The following is a 14000-nucleotide window of genomic DNA, read 5'->3' as shown; positions in this document are numbered from 1 at the left end:
CAGAATACTGCAGCTAGGGGTCTTACCCAAATCAGGAGGGTTGATCATATTACATCGAAAAGCACTGGCATCTCTTTCAATACCTTTAAATCCCTGCGTCCACCTAGATCCCTCTGCCCACAGAGTTTTATGTATCCACAGAAAAAGAATGATCAGCTGGTTAAAGTGCTTTTTCATATCAAGCTCCTCCCCATGGGAATATTCTTCTTGTCACAATTAGACATCAAACACCACTTTTTTTTAACGGGAAAGGTCTGCAGCAAGTTCTTTGGACATTACAACTTGTTTTTTGTCCGGACATGCAGTGTGAATTTATACACAGGTGTGTGCCTCTACAAACTGTGTCCAATCAATTCTGTTTGCCACAGGTGGACTCCAGGCAAATTCTAAACCCATCTCAGGGATAATTAAAGTAAACAGGCGGCACCTGACCACAGTTTGGACTGTCACAGCATCCAAAACCACACTAAATGGTAAAAAATATTTTTATAAAACAATCATTATTGAGCGCATACATGTTACAATGAAATTCTTTCTCTGCATTTAACTCATCCCCTTGATGAGCCACCGCTGAGTTTGTCTCTCGGGGTCACACCTGGTGGGTAGGCTGGGATTTGATCCTGCAGACTTCTGCATCTCATCTTGTTGCACTACCCATTGATTTACCAGGTTGCTTTAATGACTGGATAACCTGTTTCCACTACCTGAATGAAATGGGATTTGTGAGCAGTTAATTTTTCTTCAGCAACATTTATCAGCACTTGAGAATGTAGAACGACATCCCACTGAGCCACAAACACTGAGACACAGGTGCTCATGCAATCTTAGCCTTTTTTAATGAAAACTATCATTCATGAGTCATTTTCACCAAAACTCAGCAGCAGCAACACCTCTCAGCATGGACATCTAGAGATTGTGAGTACACTTATGACAGGAATAAAATTTCTCACGAACCTTGAAGGAAATTCTGGTTCATTCATGTTGCACTTCCATCGATTGGGCGAAATGTAGGTCTAATCGACAGAAGATTTCCAGTCTCCTTTTTTATAGTGTTGTCAGACAGGACATATCTCTGAGGAAACTTTTGAATTACTTATAATTACTTTTTTTTAGCTCCAGACACTTTCAGCTGTAAGAAACAGTCGCAGGCTGATGAATGGTTAGCTATGAACATAAAAATGTTCTAATCCATCCTTAATGATAAATCAGACAATCTGTTATTAATTTTCCATCAGGTTCCCTTGGAGTGACCATGAATCTAAAGTTTTGCCATGCATTTGTACCCACTTTTATCTGCCCTTCCATTACTTTTACCATCTCCCTCTCATCTGCTCTGTCCTTTCTCCTGCTCTTGCTTCATCTTTGTCACCTCTCAGCCAGTAGTTTTTTTTTCTTCTTTGGCTCTCACACTCTTCATCCTTGACTTTTGTTTTACTCTGTCCTTATCCTCTCCTTTCTTGTTTCCTTTTCTTGTTTACCTGCCCTCCCCCTTTCCTCCCTTTATCTCTTTTCCTCTTGTTTTCCTCCATCTCCTGGCAGCAAATTAATCTTGCCTACTGTTAATTCCTCATGAGTGCCGTTTAGTGGCAGCTCAGTGGGAGGATCCATAAGGATGTAATGTGTTTCTTAAAAGTTTGACTGCTGGTCAATAGAGACTTCTCTTCTCCCAGCGGCCTCCCTTTCTCTGCCAGCAGGACAAAGCACAACATGGGTTTTTGTGTGTATTTCTCTGTGTGCGAATTCCTCAGGGCTGCTGCTTAGTAAATTGTATTCAATATCTGTGGCATGTTGGGTGGTTACAATAAAGCAGACAGCAATAATACATTTTAGCAGTAGCTGTTTGACAGTGACTGAAAACCACCAAGTGTTTTTACATTATTGCTGTTTTATTTTATAACTTAAATGTAATTTAGTTAACCGGTAGATTTGCACGTGTAAATAATCATGCATTTAAACTTTTGTATTGATGTGATTTTGAAAATGTCGGCAGAAATCTTGGTATACAAAGTAGATGATGGATCAGTCAAGGAGAAGCATCTTAGTGGTGTAGTTGACTATTTCTGCATTAATTCAACATTATTTTGTTCTCGCAGGTACTGCATAAGGAGTATAAGAAACAAAAATATCTATTTTTTACATCTCTGTGTTACGCCCTGGCCTACAGGAAACCTAACAAGACTAAATTCTCCCCACATTACAGACTTCAAATAACTGATTTCACACTTTATTTATAAAATACTTTAGCCTTGGTATAGGTTAACAGCAAAATAAACAAAGTGGTCCTAAATTAATCAACATAAAATTCTTGCCTAAAATTCTCCTAGTAGGAACAAAAAAAGTTCAAAACAAAATACTGCTGATGCCTACACATCCCATGGCTGGTATAAGTATTTGAAATAATGCTGCAAATTCAACACAGCAAAGTTCTGACTACACCTGAGTACACCTTTCACTGATGAGGCAAAATAATGATGATGATTAACTATTGAACTTAACCTTTAAACAAGAGAGGGAACATTAATTTGACCCTTATATTTGAATTAATCTAATAATAAAATAGATTTAAAACATTAGGAATAACCTGAGAAAAGTATTGCAGCACTAAATGGATGTTCTCAGTTTTTTTTCTTTCGCTGAAGTCAACCAATGAAGTGTGAATTTTCGATCAGAAATTAAAAAACACCTATGGAACATAAGTCTTTATGGTGCTCTGAACAACTAATCTGCTGGAAACTGACAAAAAGTAGCTGAGGAAGACCATGGCTGAATGTCAGCATTTAAAGCCAATTATTTCTGTTTATATGTTGTTATACATACAGTATGTATAATGAAAAATCTCGCTGGTTTGGCTGCTAGCAATTATACAGTAAAAAAATATCTTGTGAAATCAGATGTGCTGTATATCCATGATTGATCCTCACACCATTTTAAGAGTGAATTGTGAGAATACACTGCATCCATGTATTAAAATTTTGAGACAGCCTGATTTCAAAAGTAGTGTTAAGTTTAGAGTAAATTATGTCAATTGGTCAGTTTCCCTCTTTCCCCAGTAGCACTGCTCCTATGTTGCCATTATATTGAGATGTGTTACTTCGACTCAGTTGCACATATTAATGTGGGGTTGAAAATAATAAACAATAATAGTCAAAACAACCTAACAGCTTAACAATATGAAATCCACTGCAAAACCATTGCTAAATAAATGCTACACATTTCTGACAGAGTGTCAACAAATTCTTATTATAAAATTCCCAAATAAGGGTACTGCATTGATTGTTGCATGTGGTGTTGTTATTTTGCCACCCTCTTCATATCAGAACTTATATCAACATGCATGAGATGAACTTTTTTTGTACCATTTCGGAAAGGCCACATTAGTTTGCATTAGTATGCATAAAGTAGTTTGGCTCTTGGCCTAAGAGAGAAGAACTTAGGTGAGGGTGTGAACATTTACCTCTGATAGTGTGCAACGAAATATTGTTGTTGGCGAGTACAAATCAATTAACTGGACATTACTTGGTGAACGGTGTGTTTGGTATGATATGTTAATATCATGCTAAGTATGAGTGTTTAACTTTTTGTTTAGTTAGTTGTTTAATTAGTACCTGCATCCAGTTCATTTGTTGTTGTAACATTCCAATGCATTCTGGCACGTTGCAAGTGATTGTTTTTCTTCAAATGCTTTGTTTAACAAATCCTGGTGCACTTTTAAGTATTTAATATTTTAATTTAATAATGTAATTATTTAATAACTAAGTAGATAATTTTTGAACTAAATAGGACTTCCCTTTTTCTTGTCCTTTTTATATATTTGTAGTGGTTATATAATTTCAATAGTTTTGTTTCCACAGTATAGTTTAGGAGCTGTGGAAATAAACAATTACGTGGTGACAAAGATGTCCTTTGGTCCTGAGCCATTAATCCCTTGCTGTGCATGGAAGGTTGTGGTCTTGCATTTTTCCTTGGCTCATTTCTATTCTGAACCTACGCCAGAACAAAAGTTGGCAGGCGAGACAAATAAAAGTGAAAAAAAGAATTTTTGTGTTCATATTTCTTTACCCAGTGACAGCGATTCAGGTTTGTTTTCAACAACAGAGATGATGTACATCAATGCACTGTGTTCAGCAGGGATTGTGGAACATAAATTGTTTTTATTGAAACTAAATTAAATGAATGGGTAGTGCAGTTGCTTCGGGAGTGGATAATCATTTATACTAGATTTGTCTTTAAAGCTTTCCAACTTTGCACATAAATTAAACATAACAATTTTTCAATTTATATATGATTAATAAATTGAGTAACCTCCTTCAGTTTTCTCACCTCAATCAAAGACTTGTTGAGACTTTGAGGAAAGTAATTTTACACTTAGATGGGTTTAAAGTTTAACACTATGTCACTGTGCCAAACGCTTCAGATTTACCAGGCTACAATAGTTTTTTAGGCTATATCCCTTTTTGTATATTAGCACCATTGAAAAATAGCCCAACTTCTCTATTAGCAGTTTCTATATGTAGTGTACACATGTGTTAACATCTATCAATCAATTTCTTAGATATACTTTAAGCTACTAAAACTATTTATAAAGGAAGGATACTGTAATTTCTTTATGATTTCAAATATATCAATTGTCATTTTTTGACAGATTGACTGAGTCATAGTGCAGAGGTGGATTATCTTTTAATTCATGTCTCTTCAGGCTCTTTTCACCTCTGCCTCACAGTTTGAAAATCTCAGGTCTGTATGATACAATTTAATAGACCTCATTGCAGATATATTGTATAGTACACAAGATAGTATTTTGCTAACAATGCTGACTTAAGTAAGTTGTCATTTTGAACAGTGTAGTTTTGGGTGAAACCGACTGGATCTAGAATAGTTTGCAGTTCAGCACCATGGACAGCTCCACGACAAACGACCCAATGAGCAACTGTGTTGACTGGCATTTAGAGATGTGCAAACACTGTCATTGAGACGTAGAAAAATGACCAATTTGAACCTTGAACCAATTTAGTGTAAGTTTTCGATAATTTCTCTGTGTATTTTATTTCCCACACACTAAAGGATCAAGGATTTTCTTCTGTCTCCATCTTTCCCTCTTTCAAACAGATTTCTTTTTCAAATTTAGACACACATACATACACACACACACACACACACACACACACACAAGCTCATGTCCCATGGTGACAGGGTCTAGTTGAGCGATATCATCTGCCAGGGGACAATCTGTCAAAGCCAGGACAGAAAATTGGCAAAGGAGAACTGCAGGACAATCCAGGATACTCGAGAGGCACAATGCCAAGATTAAAAGAGGGAGGCGGCTGACACACACAGAGTCAAGCCAGAATGAAAGCAAAAAGTGATGCCAGTCTGTAGTGTGACTACACTTCTACAGATTCACATTACACACTGCACTTAACAACTTGAATCAAACTACAGGAAAATATAGATTTTAAGATGATGTTAATATTTTGATTCATTACTTATGAAAATACTTATAAGAATCTACCTAGAGAGCCAAGAGTTATTTGTATTTTGTGTAGGAGCTTCAAAGTGCATAATAGTCTACTTTAGAATTAATGAAGGTTTTTTGACAGCTGCTGTAAATAGATATAAATTAGGAAAACATATTTTTTTACATTTTATTACTCTAAATCTAAGACATAATTTAGCATTCTGAAATTTATATTCTGTGTATTTGCCCTCTGGTTTTAATGATTTATGCATTTAATAAAGTCTGTAGTTAAAGAAAAACATAACATAAAAAATACACTATATACAATAATGTGCAGAAAGACAAAATTAGATAGTTGACTGTTTCTGCTGTAATGGAGGTTTTCTGGGTATTGGTGCCAACATCCTGGAGCAACCTCTAAAAACTGCCATTATTATCCATCCAGCAATTGACGATTTTGGTTGATGTTTAGCTAATGCTGTTAGGTCTCTAAATAATGGATTATCATACCTTTTATATTATTCTGTCAAAACAAATGTATTCATTTTGCGTTAAAAACTTTCTGGGTATTAGTTTTCTGGGTTACAGCAACAAGGTTTTCAGTTGAGTTATGGTCTTGTCTTTGGAAAGTTCAACCTTGATTTGTCTTTGAGTCTAACAACCTGCAGTTAATACAGAGAGGAACTACATTCAACAGCCAACACACACACACACACACTTCTCATTTTACAGCCCACCTGACCACACCTGTGGTAAATGGGCCAGCAAATGGAATACTGCTCAACACTCATGAGCGCACACACACACACACACCACTGTGTTTCAGTGTTTTTTTTCTTAAAGAAAAGACAACATGCTCTTATGAATTTATACAGAATTGTAAAATAACTGTATAATGTGACAGAAAGTAAGAGTTAATAGAATCTTACATGCCTAAGCATATTTATCAAAAGCCATACACACAAATAGGCTTGAAATCCATCCATACATCACATCTGAGACAGCTGGACAGCGATCGGATCCTGAAAAAAACAATTTCATGGTCTACAGTATTTATTTTAAAAATTTAATTTGTGATCACACACACATGTGCACACACATACACACATATAGATATGAATAGGCAAAAAATAATAATTTTAAACTAACTCAGATTTTCAGATGACATTTTTATATTCTAGGATAATTGGTTTTAAACACTTTAGGGGATTTTTACAAACTAGTCTTTACAATTTTTGAGAATCACAATTACATTTTTAATATAATTATAAATCAAGTCTTTATATATGCATCTCTTTCTCTCTCTCTCTCTCGCTCTGTTTGCAGACCTGATATTTCATTGTAGTGCATCACGATAACAAATGTGTGAAACTAGAACTCAATTGAACGACTCCTTAGCCATGTTCATCGTACATTCCCACTCCTTAGTGGCAAGCATTCACATTTTCCAGTCACAGGAAAGCTGAGCACATTTAATGACCATGCTCTTTTAGCCTTTTCAGAAACAACATTGTTAAAAACTGTGTTTCATCTTCTCAGTTTGTTAACACTAAAATATGCTTAATTGGAAGAATGTTAAATAATTTACAATTTTAAGTAAAAAAACAAGACTGAGTCTTTACGACAGATAGTTATAAAGAAGCTGACTGAGAAGGTCAAAGTACAGCTACAACGGAAGATTGCATTTGATTGTTCATTTTTCACTGGACATAAAATTTTAAGGCAGCACTTCCCCAAAAACCTTTTTTGGAGAAGTGGGAACTGGCTAAAATATATTTAGTTTCTAAAACTGTCACATCTGTCTTCATAAAAACCTGTATACAGTATGTGAGCAGGCACAGAGACACACACACACTCGCTTACACATACACATACACACGCACGCAAACACACACACACTATAAAAAGATTTCAGCCTGCACCAATCGACCACAATGAAAGAGCTTTGGAAAAAGTAAAATTGACTGGAGTAAAAGTTATTAAAACTGATGTACTTCGTTAATAGCCAGCAGACCCACTCCATTATCCCAGGCCGGCCTTTCACCACCCCTGAGACCTTGTAAAACCAAGCATCTGTCATTTACTCTCATTTACCAAACAAGCGCTCACACACAAATATACAAAGTACACAATCTGAAAACACACGCTATTTAACTTTTCAATACACACCCTGATACCTTGTTATGAACACACACAATTTCTGCTGACACATCATTCACAATCTGTGCCTTCTGAATACGCACACAAACACACACGCATTCACACAGACAAACACACACCTCTGCAGCCATCTAAGTTGAAGGGCTCATCAATTTTTTAATCTGCATCGCTCTTAGGACAGCAATTACCGCCCTTCCTTCTTGTCACATTGGCCAATAAAAATTGGTCACACAGGGCGAATAGCTTGTTATTGCAGTAATTACAAACAGTGGTAATAAGTCTCTTCTCACCTCTCCCTCAGTTTTTCTCTCTCCTTTGTTTTCCCCCATTCCAGTCCTCTCCACTGTGTTTTTTCTTCCTTTCTCCTCACACTGCTTCAATTTGTTTTCCTCCAATCCTGTCTGCTAATCATAAGCAACTGTGGGCTTGTTTTGCAGGAAGCCAAAGGTTTAAGGAGGCATTTTTAAGAGAGGCACCACAGATATATAAAATTTAAATTGCTGTCTAAGGAAATATATGCAAATTACTAGAGAAAAGAGGAGGTCAGAAAGTGGTTATTGCGTGTTTATTTCTTTTTTCTAAGGGGGGTTTTCTTTTCTCAGAGCAGAGAGACTGGACAATTGTTTTTTAACAAGTCAAATGTATGTTTTAGTATTCCCTGGCAGGATTAATACTGTAATCTCACATGCAATCTCCACACAGAAAGGCCATGGTCAGGCAGGGATGTGAATCCACAACCTTTTATTTGTGAGGTGGCAGTGCTAACCACTCCCCTGTAGAAAATCTTTGTTCTTTGTTGGACTGTTTATGTTCAGTCCTTTGTTGGTTCTTATGGTAATGCTTTAGATACAGCCCGTGATTTACTGTGTAGGTACTGTAACTGTAATTGACTGTAATATTGGTGCACTTTTACAGCATATACATAATTGTAGGTACCTAATAACAAGATGAAACATTTGGGGAATTAGTGTGTGATAACCTGGGAAAATAATTATTCTGCAGGTATTTATTTATGAAGGGGTATTTTTTCTAAAATGACATTGTGCATATTGTTACATGCTAAGGGACAATCTTGTGTTAATAGACAGCAACATTGAGAACTTTTGGTGCAGGCATTATATTTTATTTTGTACTGTATTTTAACTCTGAGGCACTTATTCTGTAGCTACATGGTACAATATGAACATAACAAAACAACAAAAATGGAAAGTTTCTGCTATGGTTCCAAATGTGTTTCTGAACATTTTTGAGGTAGTCGTCAAATATTTCATGAATATTTAACTCACTCTGGGTAATGCACTAGATCCAATGACAGCAAAATAGCCTAAAAGTAAGATGCAACCACACCCATGCTTAACAATAGGTGCAGTGTTCTTGTGGTTGAATTCTTCACTTTTACACTTGCAAACATAGCTCTACTCAGCTTTGCCAAACAACTACATTTCTGACTTGTCTGACAACAAAACTTCCCAAAAGAATTTTTCTTTGTTCATGTTTTGTCAGCTAAAAACATCTGTCTAGATTTAAGGTGTTGATTTTAAAGCAGGTGCTTCTTTGTTGAATGGCAGAATTTCAGTCCATGGCCATGTAAAACCTGACTGTAGACAGTGGCATCGGTGATCCAGCAGTAACCAGTTCATTGGAGACTTGTACCTTGGTCGTTTCTGGGTTGTCTCTGACCATCTCAACCAGTGTCCTCCCAGCTGAGTAAGACAATTTGAGTCTTTTACCAGACTTTTAAAAGTGCTTACCTCTGTATTTATGTACAAATTTGTTTTAACTAATGATCTTGGAACCTGCAGTTGAACCTGCAAGAAACATTCGTGACTTGTGCAAATTTTACCATTGTACTGTGTTGGTCAATGAGAAAAATGCCACAGGGAAGCCACCAACTAAAGACTATCATCATTACTAACAAGACATTAAGAGGCTTTGGGCTCTAGTAAATTAAAAGACATTTCATTAATTTCATCATTTAAGTGGGTATATTTTAGATCCTGTACAATATCCATGTTGATGTCAGAACAATGCAAATTCGTGAGGATTTATCATAGCTGTACGTTGAACAATCGTTCTGTGTCAGCAAAAACAAGCCCATAATATAATAATTTAAAGCCAAAAATTACCATGAAAATCATTTCCATGATGTTGCATTTACAACCCAAATTCAAAAGAGTTGGGACGATGTGCAACGAGAGATTGGCCTTTGGCCTTGTTCCTTGCACACAGAGAGATTCCTCCCAATTCTCCGAATCTTTTGATCATATTATATAGTGAAGATGGTGGGACGTTCAAAGTCTTAAAAATGTTACAGTTAGGAACATGTTCCACAATTTGTAGAAGCAGTTTGTCGCAGATTGGTGAACCTCTGCCCACCTTTACATTTGAGAGTCTCTGCCTCTCTGAAATGCTCCTTTTATACCCAAACATGTTTCTGACCTGTTGGCAATTACCCTAATTAGTTGTCAAATTCTCCTCCATTTGTTTTTGATCTGTAGCGATTACTTTTCCAGCCTTTTGTTGCCTCTTACAACTTTTCTGAGATGTGTTGCAGCAATTCAAAACGAGCTAATATTTTCCATGAAATGGTAAAATGTCTCAGTTTCAGCATCTATGTTGTCTATGTTCTATTGTGAGTAAAATATGGGTTGATGAGATTTGCCACATCATCACTCATTGCGTTCTGTCCCAACTTTTTTTGAATCAGGGTTGTAAAGTTACTACAGCAACAGTAGTTGTTGCTTGTACTAAGTCAGCCTGAAGAGAGACTTAGGCTTGTATAATTTTACAAATTCTGTAGCTGAAGTGAAGTCTAATACATTTTCACACCTGCCTAGTGCTTGAAAGATTTAGTAGAGGTACACGTTCAAGCAGTTGTTAATGTCAATACTGTCTTACTGCGAGGACGTCAATGGAGAACAGTAAATAGACTGTCTAAATGTAAAGATTCCTTCATTTGTCTTTGCCTAGCTGTACCCGATGCCCTTTTCAAGGTTCTGGCAGAGATTGTGGTTTAAAGCAGTTAGGTGTCGATTAACTTGGACAGAAGTGTGGTAGCACTTCAGCTCTGAGCAGCACTAACAGCTGATATGGAGAGATTGGTTGGGGCTGTCAGCTTGATGTTTGGACTCTATAACACACAAACAGACAGGTGATGAAGTCAACAGGTACATTGTATGTAAGGAAACCAAACAACAAACAAACAGATCAAATGCTGAAAGAGTGTTTTGGGTATGTGAAGAGTCTTTTCTTCTTGCATAACTTAATGTTTTCACTGAAGTTATTGTCTCTAGCTATCAAGAGGCAGGGTGTCATGAGTCAGGGCATCGCAGAACATCTGTCATGTACATGCAGGTTACGCTGTACAAAACAAGGACTTGCTTCATTGCGCAGCAGACTGGGCTGACCTGTGCTACAGAGAGAATTAACAGACAGTGTGAATGCCAGTTTCCATCTGTTATTATAGGTATCAGCTAGCAGCTTGCAATTCCCTTACTTGTATTTATTATTATTATTATTGTTGTTGTTCATATTAAAATATTTTTAAAAGGGACTATGACCCCAATAAATGTTGCACTTCACCTGATCTGAAAGAAAACAAACTAGCCTATAGATATATAGATATATAATTTGTGATTAATAAATTTAGAATGTAACTTTTTTTTGTAAAGTTTTAAATTGGGTTAGCTCATTGCTTTGAATTCCTGTGTAAAGGACAACATGCACAAACACAAGTACATGCCTACTAACAAACAACGGTTGTACATGTTCTGAATGTAAAAAGTGTCATATTTAAAAATGTTCATTTCATATTGATGGACCTGATGGGAAAAGATGGGGGTGGCAAAGTCAGCAAGGTACGTATAGGTGTGTCACTCATCCGTTACTGATCATATTACACTGTCTGGCAGCTGCTGAAACAAATAAAAGGAAAGTTTATGGTGAGGAAAAACACATTTGCTGCTACTGAGGTGGTTTGCAGTAACGCTAAAGTCATTCACAGTAACTACAAACTAACATTTAGACTAACATTAGAGTGCAGGGATACTGCCAACGGGACATTAGTTGACATTAAATAAGCTGTGGAATGTTTTAATATTCTATATGTGATTCCTTAGATTTAAATGGACATCTAAAAACACGTGCTAGGCTACAAACAAGGGCCAATGCTGTATTCTTTGCATTAAGAAGAGGCACATTAACATGAACATGCTCTTTCTCAAATCCTTCACTGAGTGATTTCTTCCATAGGCATTGACATTTTTCACATTTTGTCCCATTACAACCACAAACATAAATGTATTTTATTGGTATTTTATGTGATAGACTATCACAAAGTGGTACAAATAAATATCTGAAAAGTGTGACATGCATTTGTATTCAGCCCCTTTTACTCTGATACCACTAAGAAAAACCCAGTGGAAACAGTTGCCTTCAGAAGTCACCTAATTAGTAAATAGAGTATAGAGTAATAGAGTCCACCTGTGTGTAATTAAATCTCAGTATAAATACAGCTGTTCTGTGAAGCTCTCAGGGGTTTATTAGAGAACATTAGTGAACAAACAGCATCATGAAGTCCAAGGAACAAACCAGACAGGTCAGGGATAAAGTTGTGGAGAAGTTTAAAGCAGAGTTAGCTTATATAAAAAATCTCCCAAGCTTTGAACATCTCACAGAGCACTGTACAATCTATCATCCAAAAATGGAAAGAGGCCATGTAGGGGACACAGCAAACATGTGGAAGAACATGCTCTGTTCAGATGAGAACAAAATTGAACTTTTTGGCCTAAATGCAAAACGTTATTTGTGGCTGAAACCTAACACTGCACATCACCCTGAACACACCATCCCCACCGTGAAACATGGTGGTGGCAGCATCACGTTGTGGGGATGCTTTTCTTCAGCAATGGACAGGGAAGCTGGTCAGAGGTGATGGGAAGATGGATGGAGACAAATACAAGGCAATCTTAGAAGCAAACCTGTTAGAGTCTGCAAAAAAAACTTGAGACTTGGGAGGAAGTTCATCTTCCAGCAGGACAACAAACCCTAAACATACAGACAGAGCTGTGACCTAGTCAAAGTCCAGACCTAAATCCAATTGAGAATCTGTGGCAATAATTGAAAATTGATGTTCACAGGTGCTCTTCTTCCAATCTGACTGAGCTTGAGCTATTTTGCGAAGAAGAATGGGCAAAAATTTCACTCTCTAGATGTGCAAAGCAGGTAGAGACACACACTAAAAGACTTGCAGCTGTAATCACAGGGGAAAGTGGATCTACAAAGTGTTGACTCGGTGGGGGCTGAAAACAAATGCACACCACACTTTTTGGATATTTATTTGTAAAAAAGTTTGAAAACCATTTATCACTTTCCTTCCACTTCACAATTATGTACCACTTTGTGTTGGTCTATCACATAAAATAAGTTTATAAAATAAGTTTAAATTTGTGTTTGTAATGTGAATAAATGTGTAATTGTGTATGTGTTTCAATGGGTATGAATACTTTTGCAAAGGCACTGTGTGTCCTCTTAACTCTAACCAGCCAACCAACTTAACCTCTCTTGTTTCATTACTGAGATTTTCAGTCTAATTGAGTGGTTGTTGGTGATTTGATTTTACTGTCAAATAGAAAACCCATAGCACATGAGGAGCTACTAGAAAGGTACTGCAGTGTTGTGGACGGACAGTATTTTTACATCTTGTGCTCTGTGTCATGTACAGTATCAATTTTACACTGTTAGAGAAAATCCCTTGTTTCCCTTGGAGTGTGACTTTGATCTGTGGACATACGGTACCATCAATAAACCCCTTGTTATCAGATTTTTTCCTAATTAAGGGTTAGAGCACTGTGTTCAACAATCATATAGGGAACATGCAATACAACTTTAATTATAGTTGTTCAGCTGTATCATAAAATCAAACTATGCTGGCTGAAATCGATAGTAATTCACTGTGGATTACACATGTCAAACTCACGGTTGTTCTAGAAACAAAGTCAGTGGCCTATTATATCTATATTTCTCTGGTGTCCATGAATGTCTCGACAGAAATACATAACAATTTATCAAATCCCTTAAGTCCAAAGAGATGGACAAAACAACACATTAATACTTGTATTCATATATCCAAGCATTTGATTCTGCTGCACAGGTAATGAATGAAAGGCACATGTTGGGAGGATGGGACTGAAATAACATATAAGCATCCTTTTTCCCCATCCTCAGTCTGGACAAGCATGCCATGACTTGAAGCATGTTAAAGCTGTGGTGGCCCAGTGTCTTTACCTCATATTCAATTAATATAGGTCGACCTTGAACCTTCTGGCACTGCTGGTTCCCTGTCAGCCTCCTCGCTGACAGATGGGTAGCTGCCTGATGGTGTCTG

General features: G+C 36.8%; 1 protein-coding gene across 2 annotated transcripts in view; it reads right to left on the bottom strand.

The window, feature by feature from the left end:
- Nucleotides 1–8725: 8725 nt before the first annotated feature.
- Nucleotides 8726–14000, bottom strand: part of galt (galactose-1-phosphate uridylyltransferase) — a 46648-nt gene continuing 41373 nt past the window's right edge. The window contains exon 11 of one of the 2 annotated variants that reach the window (XM_067483229.1): nucleotides 8726–10745. In XM_067483229.1, coding sequence (XP_067339330.1) covers nucleotides 10677–10745 — 69 coding nt within the window. In that variant the 3' untranslated portion in view covers nucleotides 8726–10676. The remainder of the gene's footprint in view (nucleotides 10746–14000) is intronic. The other variant, XR_010911397.1, reaches the window with a different exon arrangement.

Source organism: Channa argus, chromosome 18 (genome assembly GCF_033026475.1).
Source record: "Channa argus isolate prfri chromosome 18, Channa argus male v1.0, whole genome shotgun sequence".
In the NCBI taxonomy this organism is placed as follows: Eukaryota; Metazoa; Chordata; class Actinopteri; order Anabantiformes; family Channidae; genus Channa; species Channa argus.
This window is presented reverse-complemented; position numbering and strand designations above follow the sequence as displayed.